At 44.1% G+C, this 12,150-nt stretch overlaps 1 protein-coding gene across 1 annotated transcript in view; it reads right to left on the bottom strand.

Moving 5' to 3' along the window:
* Window positions 1–3,434: 3,434 nt before the first annotated feature.
* The window catches only part of PGM5 (phosphoglucomutase 5), a 187,635-nt gene continuing 178,919 nt past the window's right edge, over window positions 3,435–12,150 (bottom strand). The window contains exon 11 of the mRNA XM_040417102.1: window positions 3,435–4,308. Coding sequence (XP_040273036.1) covers window positions 4,219–4,308 — 90 coding nt within the window. The 3' untranslated portion in view covers window positions 3,435–4,218. The remainder of the gene's footprint in view (window positions 4,309–12,150) is intronic.

Here is a 12,150-nt window from a genome sequence, read left to right on the forward strand (position 1 = left end):
CATACACTGCGTGCAGAATTATTAGGCAAATGAGTATTTTGACCACATCATCCTCTTTATGCATGTTGTCTTACTCCAAGCTGTATAGGCTCGAAAGCCTACTACCAATTAAGCATATTAGGTGATGTGCATCTCTGTAATGAGAAGGGGTGTGGTCTAATGACATCAACACCCTATATTAGGTGTGCATAATTATTAGGCAACTTCCTTTCCTTTGGCAAAATGGGTCAAAAGAAGGACTTGACAGGCTCAGAAAAGTCAAAAATAGTGAGATATCTTGCAGAGGGATGCAGCACTCTTAAAATTGCAAAGCTTCTGAAGCGTGATCATCGAACAATCAAGCGTTTCATTCAAAATAGTCAACAGGGTCGCAAGAAGCGTGTGGAAAAACCAAGGCGCAAAATAACTGCCCAGGAACTGAGAAAAGTCAAGCGTGCAGCTGCCAAGATGCCACTTGCCACCAGTTTGGCCATATTTCAGAGCTGCAACATCACTGGAGTGCCCAAAAGCACAAGGTGTGCAATACTCAGAGACATGGCCAAGGTAAGAAAGGCTGAAAGACGACCACCGCTGAACAAGACACACAAGCTGAAACGTCAAGACTGGGCCAAGAAATATCTCAAGACTGATTTTTCTAAGGTTTTATGGACTGATGAAATGAGAGTGAGTCTTGATGGGCCAGATGGATGGGCCTGTGGCTGGATTGGTAAAGGGCAGAGAGCTCCAGTCCGACTCAGACGCCAGCAAGGTGCAGGTGGAGTACTGGTTTGGGCTGGTATCATCAAAGATGAGCTTGTGGGGCCTTTTCGGGTTGAGGATGGAGTCAAGCTCAACTCCCAGTCCTACTGCCAGTTTCTGGAAGACACCTTCTTCAAGCAGTGGTACAGGAAGAAGTCTGCATCCTTCAAGAAAAACATGATTTTCATGCAGGACAATGCTCCATCACACGCGTCCAAGTACTCCACAGCGTGGCTGGCAAGAAAGGGTAAAAAGAAGAAAATCTAATGACATGGCCTCCTTGTTCACCTGATCTGAACCCCATTGAGAACCTGTGGTCCATCATCAAATGTGAGATTTACAAGGAGGGAAAACAGTACAGCTCTCTGAACAGTGTCTGGGAGGCTGTGGTTGCTGCTGCACGCAATGTTGATGGTGAACAGATCAAAACACTGACAGAATCCATGGATGGCAGGCTTTTGAGTGTCCTTGCACAGAAAGGTGGCTATATTGGTCACTGATTTGTTTTTGTTTTGTTTTTGAATGTCAGAAATGTATATTTGTGAATGTTGAGATGTTATATTGGTTTCACTGGTAAAAATAAATAATTGAAATGGGTATAGATTTGTTTTTTGTTAAGTTGCCTAATAATTATGCACAGTAATAGTCACCTGCACACACAGATATCCCCGTAAAATAGCTAAAACTAAAAACAAACTAAAAACTACTTCCAAAAATATTCAGCTTTGATATTAATGTTTTTTGGGTTCATTGAGAACATGGTTGTTGTTCAATAATAAAATTAATCCTCAAAAATACAACTTGCCTAATAATTCTGCACTCCCTGTACAGTGAGGAACAGAAGTATTTGAACACCCTGCGATTTTGCAAGTTCTCCCACTTCGAAATCATGGAGGGGTCTGAAATTCACATTGTAGGTGCATTCCCACTCTGAGAGACAGAATTTAAAAAAAATTCAGGAAATCACATTGTAGGATTTTTTAAGAATGTATTTGTCTTGCACTGCTGAACATAAGTATTTGAACACCTGAAAAAATCTGTATTAATATTTGGTACAGAAGCCATTGTTTGCAATTACAGAGGTCAAACCTTTCCTGTAGTTCTTGACCAGGTTTGCACACACTGCAACAGAGATTGTGGCTCACTCCTCCACACAGATCTCCTCTAGATCTGTCAGGTTTCGGGGCTGTCGCTTAGCAGTTTCAGCTCCCTCCAAAGATGTTCTATTGGATTTAGGTCTGGAGACTGGCTAGGCCACTCCGGAACCTTGATATGCTTCTTACAGAGCCACTCCTTGGTTATCCTGGCTGTGTGCTTGGGGTCCTTGTCATGTTGGAAGACCCAGCCACGACCCATCTTCAATGCTCTGACTGAGGGAAGGAGGTTGTTGCTCAAAATCTCACAATAAATGACCCCATTCATCCTCTCCTTAAAACAGTGCAGTCGTCATGTCCCCTACGCAGAAATGCACCCCCAAAGCATGATCTTACCACCCCCATGCTTCACAGTAGGGATGGTGTAGGGATGCAACTCATCCTTCTTTTTCATCCAAACACGATGATTGAAGTTTAGACCAAAAAGTTCTACTTTGGTGTCATCTGACCACATGACTTTCTCCCATGCCTCCTCTGGATCATCCAGATGGTCACTGGCAAACTTCAGACGGGCCTGGACATGTGATGACTTGAGCATGGGAACCTTCCGTGCAATGCATGATTTGAAACCATGACGGCATAGTGTTCTACCGACAGTGACCTTTGGAACTGTGGTCCCAGCTCTCTTCATGTCATTGACCAGCTCCTCTATTGTAGTTCTTGGCTGATTCCTCACCTTTTTTTATCATCAGTGATACCCCACGAGGTGAGATCTTGCATGGAGCCCCAGTCCGAGGGAGACTGACAGTCATCTTTAGCCTCTTCCATTTTCTAACAATTGCTCCAACAGTTGATCTATTTTCACCAAGCTGCTTGGCAATTGTCAAGCCTTGTGGAGGTCCACAATTTTGTCTCTGGTGTCTTTTGACAGCGCTTTGGTCTTGCCCATGGTAGTAGTTGGCGTCTGACTGACTGTGGGGTGGACAGGTGTTTTTAAAGAGTTCAGACAGGTGCTACTAAGTTAGATTAATGAGTGGAGTAGAGGTGGACTTTTTAAAGGCACAGTAACAGGTCTTTAAGAGCCAGAATTCTTGCCGTTTCTCAGGTGTTCAAATACTTATGTTCAGCAGTGCAAGACAAATAAATTCTTAAAAAATCATACAATGTGATTTCCAGATTATTTTTTTTTATTCTGTCTCTCAGAGTGGGAATGCACCTACAATGTGAATTTCAGACCCCTCCATGATTTCTAAGTGAGAGAGCTTCTCACTTCTAACTGTATTCCTTTTCCTACCCCGTGCATGCAGGGTTCCTTGGGACCATATTTGGAAACATTGTGACTGAGGTGTCTTAAGTCACTTTTGTTATCCTTCCTGTAAAAGTGACGGACCCTCATTGACTTGATGTTGATGATCTATCCTGAGGATAGGTAATCAGTATCAACATTTGGAAAACACCTTTAATGATCTTGCTACTTGAATTAGGTTTGCTTTGTTTCCATTGTGTTTTTCTCTATATTCTAAGATCTGTAACATATATGTGTAATAATAATCCAGCTTGCTTGTGCATTCTGGAGATTGGACTATACTCTGAGTAGAGTTGTGCAAGATACAGGAGTGTATGAAGTATATGGAGTATGTTGGAGATTATCCAGTCAGAATATTTGCCAGATGTATTATTCTGACCAAATTTTTAGGTTTAGGGTATTGGTACCCTTTAATTTTTCAGTTATAAAACAGAAATGGACAACTCTAGATATCATAATTGTCCCTAGTCTAAAATGATTTTTGCAGGCTCAGTTCTCAATGGCAAGTGTTTCTGCTCTTTCGGGGCTCTGGTATTTTTGATAGAAACAATCTGCCTTCACAAACCCAATGTAAACCTGATGGGCCTGACAATATGCCAATGGGATCCTTCAGGATCAGTTAGGATATGTTCAAAATGGTTCTGTCATACTGGTCATGGCTCTGTCATGTGCCTTATTTTCCATACTTTTCCTTAAATTAAAATTCACAGATTTATGAACTTTTCAGCGACAAGCATGTTGAACAATAGCCTCTGTGTTCAGAGTATTATATTACACTTTATGTCTGTCTGGAGATTGGCATAAAAAGATAAAGACGTGCCAATAGCCCTATCACTCATAACCTTAGGTCTTCCATTTCACCAGTTTATTAAACTAAAGATATGATTAAACTGTAATACATTTTGGTGTCTGAAATAAAATTACATTATTTTAATTAAACTGTAATGGTGAACATGATAAACACAAACACATCACTTTGGAGGAGAAAAGCATATACAGCAAAATAAAGGCAATAATTGAAAGATGCATAAATCTCTCTTTGAACACTCTTTGGCCCATATTGGTATATGAAGGGTAGATTCAGGTGATAACGGTGGGTCCCTTACGTCCGGTCCGTTCATGAATCTGGGAAAGCTTCAAAGCAATGGCTATGAGAGGGCCAAGCACCACCTGTGAGAATATAGGATCAACATGAACAATTTTTGTAGCTGCACATTACGTGGCATTCAAAGAACCCAGTTAATTTCTCAAACAAAACCAAAGTTTGCCATTACGGTGAACAAACAGTAGGGCATATAAAAAAATAAATCTTGACATTAAAAGCCAACTGTGTAATATATACTACTCAACATTAAAACTGCAACACCAAGAAGGAAAAGTAGTGAAATTATTGAAATCACAGGATTGATATGCATGTTAATGATATGAAAATGATAAAAATGGAAACAAAGTATTCAAAATATCTTGATTTATTCAGTATCAAGTGCACCACACGCATAAATACATGCACTTATGCTCCTGGATATGATATCAGTGAGGTTATTAATAGTTGCCTGAGGAATATTCTGTTGCGCTGAATGTACTTGGGCACGCAAATCATCAAGGTCCACTGCTGGCAGCCCCCTTTGCAATTGCTGACCAATGAAGTCCCAGATTTGCTCCATGGGAAACAAGTCAGGAGACGCTACAGGCAATGGTAGCATGTTTAGGCCACAAAGGCTGCTTACAGTGGCATGAGGAACATGTGGCCTGACATTCTCCTGTTGAAAAACGATTCCAGGGACACTTTGGAGAAATGGCCATATCACTGGTTCCACGACCATCACCAAATCAATGTATCACTGATCTTAGTGTATCTGAAATGAAGACTGGCTCTCTAAATGAACCCTGCTAAGACATGTCCATTCACACAGTACAGTGCAGCGCTCACTGTGAAGACAGCTGGGGTTAATTCTTTTTCCCTCCCTTCTGGCTCATATATATTTCTAGAAATTAACATATATACTATGCATCCATATTTGCTCTTCCCTTCAACTCTGCCAGGGAATAATTCTTCTGGACGGCTGAGTAACTAACCAGCAATTGGGAGATGCAGGGCAGATTGTGCAGTCAGCACTGGCTATTGAGTAGACTAGACAGGGAGTAGTTGATTTATACTATACAGTATACTGTCCCAATATGTTATAAATTAGCTACTCCCTGTCTCCCTATCTCATCTCCTCTGCACTGAATTAGACAGTTTTATTGATGCCACGTCCCAGACATTTACCTGTATCCAGATCATTTTAGTCACACCAAACTCACAGACCGCCTTAATGTCCCCATGTAACTGTCCTCCTGTCCATACTAGATCTTTAGCATAAAATCTGCAGAGTAATTCGCTAGTGATACACGATAGGGACTGTTGGGGTAAAAGGATGAAGGAAGTACACTACGCTTTTTCATCTTGCAGAGTCCATTAAAAAACGTATACATTAATGTATACAATATTCATTTTTACTGTATGATATCTGTTTGAGGCAGCCATTTAAAGGGGTTGTCCGGGTTCAGAGCTGAACCTGGACATAACCACTTCTTCACTCATTTAGCATGTCTGAGTGGAGTATCGGAGAATATCGGAGAATTTCGGAGGGCTGTTTTCTTTACTGCTGGTGAAGTACTGGGCTTCACATGAGTATACAAGACACAGATGTCTGCCTAGCAGTGATCCTGGTGACGTCACCGGCACGAATGGGTGGTCTATACCGCTGCCCTAGGCTGTTTTTAGACCACCCCGGAATTAATGCTAGGCGGAAGCCTGCGCCTAGAGTAGTGAGGAAGTGCAGGGCAAGGCAGAGCATCGGAGCAAGAAATACCGATGCTCCACTCAGACATGCTAAATGAGTGACGAAGAGGTTATGTCCAGGTTCGGACAACCTCTTTAACCCCTTAACGCCCAGCACCGTACATGTACAGCGCAAGGTCCGCGGGCCTCTGGGGAAGGATCGGGGGGAATCGCGGCACCATGCCTGCTCTTACCGGCAGGCAGCCGTGCCGGATAAAGGGCAGTTGCACCGCCCCCTGCAGCTCCAAGCGCTGCGATTGGCCGATCAATGAGACCGGCACATCGCAGCACAAGAAGCTGTCAGAGGCATCGGGGAGGGTCGGGAGGAGGTCAGGGGGAGGTGGCAGGTGCTGAACAAGTCAGCCCTGGTCACCTCCAAGGTGAGACAGGGAACACCAGTGTTTTCGGTCCCTTGCCAGCGCTGCTATTGGCCGGAACAACGCTCCAGCCAATGGCAGCACTATAGCTGCACAGGAAGAGGCAGAACTTCCCTGCATGCAGTCATTCTAGCTGGTGACTGCTTGCAGAGAGGTTCTGTGCTTCTCTGTGCTGCTTGTTGGCTTGCAATTTAACCCCTTTCCTGCTGAAAAGAAGAAAGAAGAAAAGAAGAAGAAAGAACAACATCTGGAATAGCTGCACAGATTTTCTTTTTTTCTTTTGCAGCTGTTCCAGATCCCTAAACCACCCTTCGTCCTTGTCCCTTCCTGTCCCCCCTCCCTCCCCTCCAATCCCCCTCTCCCCCTTCCTTTTTTTACGGACGCCAATTGGTCCGTACACTTTTTTTGGTCTTTTTTTTTTACCATTTTCCAGCTCAGCACCACTTTTTCTGCGTGCGAGCTGTGACTGCCAAGTGCTGTTAAGTGCGTACCTGCCTGATCAGCACCTGGGGATTATTTGTGCAGAATTTTTGGCCAATTTTTCATTTTTTTTGGTTAAAAAAGAAGAACTGGTAGTTAGGTCTTTATATAAATATATATAGAGTTCTATATTTCTATATATATTGTGGCAATGTGAATAGTGATGGGTGCAGTAAAGTCCCGGGGAAGCATGGAAAAGGGGTGTTGTTTGCACCAGGAGCTTGTCACCCAGGGGCCCGGCCTTGGTGGAGTAAAGGCCCTAGATATAGGTGGCCACCAAGTTAGTTGGTGGACACCAAGACAGCTAGTCCAGGGAGGGCTTTTACTGGGAACAGGCAATGCTCCAGTCCGGGAATATGCCCATGTCCAGGGATGGTATTTAATCCTGTTGCTGGACTTGGGTGTGGCTCCCAGTCTGGGGAAGGAGACAGAGTTTTTGTGAAACCCAGTTCTGCTGGAGGCTCTGTGAGTGTGGTCTCAGCTGGACAAGGCTGAAAGACCATGAGGCTGGGAGATAGTCTGGACTGACTGTGCTACAGCCTGGGGGCTGGTGGACTACTGGCTGAGAAAGCCGCACCAGAGACAGTGTGGGAACTGCGCTCTGTATAGGTGAGTCAGGGATTTATGTTATGTTTAGGTAGAGCCCAGACGGGCAGATTTTCATTTTGTACAGTGTTTGTTGGTGCTGGTTTAAAAAATAAATGCAGTTTGGACAATCAACACGGTTGTCAGCGAGAATTCTGTGACTGAGACCCTGGAGATAGAGCTAAACCCCCACAATATAGACATAAGTTACATTTTTAGTCAGTGTTCACTGTAGTGAATTTTTATACTAAAGTTTTTGCACGCAAACACGATCTGTGTGTGTGCATGCTGTAGAGCACCGATCAGTAGTGTGCTCAGTAGCATCTGCACATTTATTTTTTATTTTTTGGGGGTTTGAAAAAAGACTTGCAGTTAGTGGTAGTTAGATATATATGTATATATATATATATATATATATATATATATATATATACACAGTACAGACCAAAAGTTTGGACACACCTTCTCATTCAAAGAGTTTTCTTTATTTTCATGACTATGAAGGCATCAAAACTATGAATTAACACATGTTGAATTATATACATAACAAACAAGTGTGAAACAACTGAAAATATGTCATATTCTAGGTTCTTCAAAGTAGCCACCTTTTGCTTTGATTACTGCTTTGCACACTCTTGGCATTTTCTTGATGAGCTTCAAGAGGTAGTCCTCTGAAATGGTCTTCCAACAGTCTTGAAGGAGTTCCCACAGATGCTTAGCACTTGTTGGCCCTTTTGCCTTCACTCTGCGGTCCAGCTCACCCCAAACCATCTCGATTGGGTTCAGGTCCGGTGACTGTGGAGGCCAGGTCATCTGGCGCAGCACCCCATCACTCTCCTTCATGGTCAAATAGCCCTTACTTTCAAAGTTTTCCCAGTTTTTTGGCTGACTGACTGACCTTCATTTCTTAAAGTAATGATGGCCACTCGTTTTTCTTTACTTAGCTGCTTTTTTCTTGCCATAATACAAATTCTAATAGTCTATTCAGTAGTACTATCAGCTGTGTATCCACCTGACTTCTCCTCAACGCAACTGATGGTCCCAAACCTATTTATAAGGCAAGAAATCCCACTTATTAAACCTGACAAGGCACACCTGTGAAGTGAAAACCATTTCAGGGGACTACCTCTTGAAGCTCATCAAGAGAATGCCAAGAATGTGCAAAGCAGTAATCAAAGCAAAAGGTGGCTACTTTGAAGAACCTACAATATTACATATTTTCAGTTGTTTCACACTTGTTTGTTATGTATATAATACAACATGTGTTAATTCATAGTTTTGATGCCTTCAGTGTGAATCTACAATTTTCATAGTCATGAAAATAAAGAAAACTCTTTGAATGAGAAGGTGTATCCAAACTTTTGGTCTGTATATATACAGACATTTCAGTTAGTGTGAGTTTAGGTTTTTGCACGAACGCACCATCTGTGTATGTACATTTTGCAACCACTGAGCACCAATCAGTAGTGTCCATTACTGATTGTGTCTGCTCAGTTTGCAATGCAAGTTTTTTTTGTTGTTGCAAAAAATACTTTTTTTTGTGCAGCAAAGACTTTTTTTTTGTGCAGCAGAGACATTTTTTTGTGCAGTAAAGATTTTTTTTGTGCAGAAAATACTTTTTTTTTATAGAAAGTAAAAAAAAAAATCCTGAAAATACCGTATTTTTCGCCCCATAAGACGCACTTTTTCTCCCCCCAAAATGGGGGGAAAATGCCCCTGCGTCTTATGGGGCGAATGGTGGCAGTTTTACATCGCAAGCTGCGATGTACGAGCGAGCGGGGGAGGGACTGGGAGGAGGAGCTGGGGGCCGGCAATAGCGGCAGGGCGGTGCAGTCAGTGTACTATAGCCCCGCCCTGCCGCTCCGGTATACTAATATAAGATGTCTTATTCAATTAATAGTTATTAAACATGCCCCCTCACTCCTAATGGTACCTTACATCCTAACAGCTTCAGTAGAATGCCGGCAGGCAGGCCGGGCGGGCGGCAGCATAACTCCCTGATGTCACATGCCTGCGCCGCCTACTTTATGAATGAAGCAGGTGGCGCAGGCAAGTGAAGTCAGTGAGTGACGCGCCGGCCGCCCGCCCTGCCTGCCTGCGTTGTACTGAAGTGGTTAGGAAGTAAGGTACTATTAGGAGTGAGGGGGCATGTTTAATAACTATTAATTGAATAAGACATCTTATATTTGTATACTGGAGCTGCGGCGGGGAGGGGGATCTGTGGATGACATTTTTATGGGGGACATCTGTGGATGGCACAGTTATGGGCTGGGGGGGTCTGTGGATGGCACAGGTTTGGGCTGGGGGGGTCTGTAGCTGGCACCGTTATGGGCTGGGGGGGTCTGTGGATGGCACTGTTATGGGCTGTGGGGTCTGTGGATGGCACATATATAACAGTGCCACCCACAGATCCCCCCTCTAACAGTGCCAACCACAGATCCCCCCTGTAACAGTGCCAGCCACAGATCCCCCTGTAACAGTGCAAGCCACAGATCCCCCCATAACAGTGTCTGTCACAGATCCTCCCATAACAGTGTCCGTCATCCACAGATCCCCCCATAACAGTGTCCGTCATCCACAGATCCCCCCATAACAGTGTCCGTCATCCACAGATCCCCCCCATAACAGTGTCCGTCATCCACAGATCCCCCACATAACAGTGTACGTCATCCACAGATCCCCCCATAACAGTGTCCGTCATCCACAGATCCCCCCCATAACAGTGTCCGTCATCCACAGATCCCCCCATAACAGTGTCCGTCATCCACAGATCCCCCCATAACAGTGTCCGTCATCCACAGATCCCCTCATAACAGTGTCCATCATCCACAGATCCCCCCATACCAGTGTCCATCATCCACAGATCCCCAGTAATAGTGCCATCCACAGACCACCATTAGTTCCAAACCCACCAAACACACAGCACACCTTTTGGTTAAAAATATTTTTTTTCTCATTTTCCTCCCCAAAAACCTAGGTGCGTTTTTTTACAACCTTTCTTCACGTGTGAAAACACTACATACACACAAAATAAAGGTTTACCCGTTTCACACATCACACCCCAATAAAATAAAAATGGCCCAGCCATCCCTACGTGTATAATCAGCTGAACAGGCATACGCCATGCTTGCCTCCGATACAGAGTCTGCCAGTGAGGGAGAAGAGGATTCCACTTTCCTATATTCCTCTACCCCCTCATCAGCATCATCATCCGCTGATGAGGGACCCTCTAGAAGGCGCCCCAGGGTAGCAGAGGAGGCAGCCCCCCAGAGTGAACCCTTATGGACCACACCCCCTGACGATTATCAGCCCCAAATTCCAGAGTTTTATAAATTTGATGGTGACCCAAACAAATTTATATGCCCAGCAATTTATTTCCCAGATCCCTACTTCGCCATATGCTAGACCCCTAGGTTGGACCCCAGTAAGTGCAGTAGAGATGATGACATTTTGGGGACTCGTGCTGCATATGGGCGTTGTAAAAAAAACAACTATTAGGCAATATTGGAGTTCGGACATTTTTTACCAGACTCCAATTTACAGTCAGACCATGATCCGGAACTGATTTGATTCAATTCGGAAATTCCTACACTACAATGACAATGCACAGTGCCCACCCCAAAACAACCCAACATTTGACCGTCTGTTCAAAGTTAGGTCTGTCATTGACCACTTCAGCACAAAGTTTGCTGAGATGTACAACCCCAATAAAAATGTATGTGTAATTGACTAGATGAGTCCGTATTACTGTTCGAAGGGAGGATTAGATTCCGCCAGTACCTGCCTAGCAAACGGGCAAGGTATGGCATACAAATATACAAACTTTGTGAGAGTAGCTCTGGGTACACCCACAAATTCCGCGTTTATGAAGGGAGATATTCCCAGATAGAACCCCCAGGATGCCCCTCCATCCTAGGAGTTAGTGGGAAGATTGTGCTGGATATCCTGCTGGATAAGGGTTACCACCTCTATGTGGATAACTATTATACCATCATACCCCTATTCAGGTCCCTAACTGCCAGAGGTACTATGGCTTGCGGCACAGTGCGCAAAAATCAGAGAGGCCTCCCTAGATCCCTGGTAGGGCAGCCACTGAGAATAGGTGAAAGTAGGGCTCTCCTCCATGATAACATGCTGGTGGTTAAGTACAAGGACAAGAGGGACATCCTTGTACTAATCAACATTCACACTAACGCCAGCTCCTCTGCCCCTGTACGTGGTACCACAACCACTACTCCTAAACCAGTTTGCATCCTGGACTACAACAGGCACATGGGAGGGGTGGATCTTGCAGATCAACTTATGGAGCCCTACAGTGCCACATGAAAAAAAAAAAGTGTGGTACAAAAAGCTGGCCGTACACATTGTACAGATGGCAATGTGCAATGTGTATGTGCTATTTCATCTGCAGGCCACAGAGGAACTTTCCTTCAGTTCCAAGAAGTGGTAATCAGGGCCCTAATTTTTCAAACCCAGGCTGGGGAGGGTCCCAGTACTTCAGGAAGTTATGGTGCCTGTGTTGTGCCAGGGCAACATTTTCCAGATCAAGTCCCCCAGACAGCAAGGAAGGGACGGAGCCAAAAAAGATGCAGGGTGTGTTCCAAAAGGGGGATAAGGAAATACACCATTTACCACTGTGAAACCTGCCCTGAAAAACCTGGCCTGTGAATGCAGGAGTGTTTCAGAATCTACCACACATCCATAGAGTAGTAATTTAATTTCATACTTTATGCTCCCTTTAATATT

Source organism: Bufo bufo, chromosome 2 (genome assembly GCF_905171765.1).
Source record: "Bufo bufo chromosome 2, aBufBuf1.1, whole genome shotgun sequence".
NCBI classification, from domain to species: Eukaryota; Metazoa; Chordata; class Amphibia; order Anura; family Bufonidae; genus Bufo; species Bufo bufo.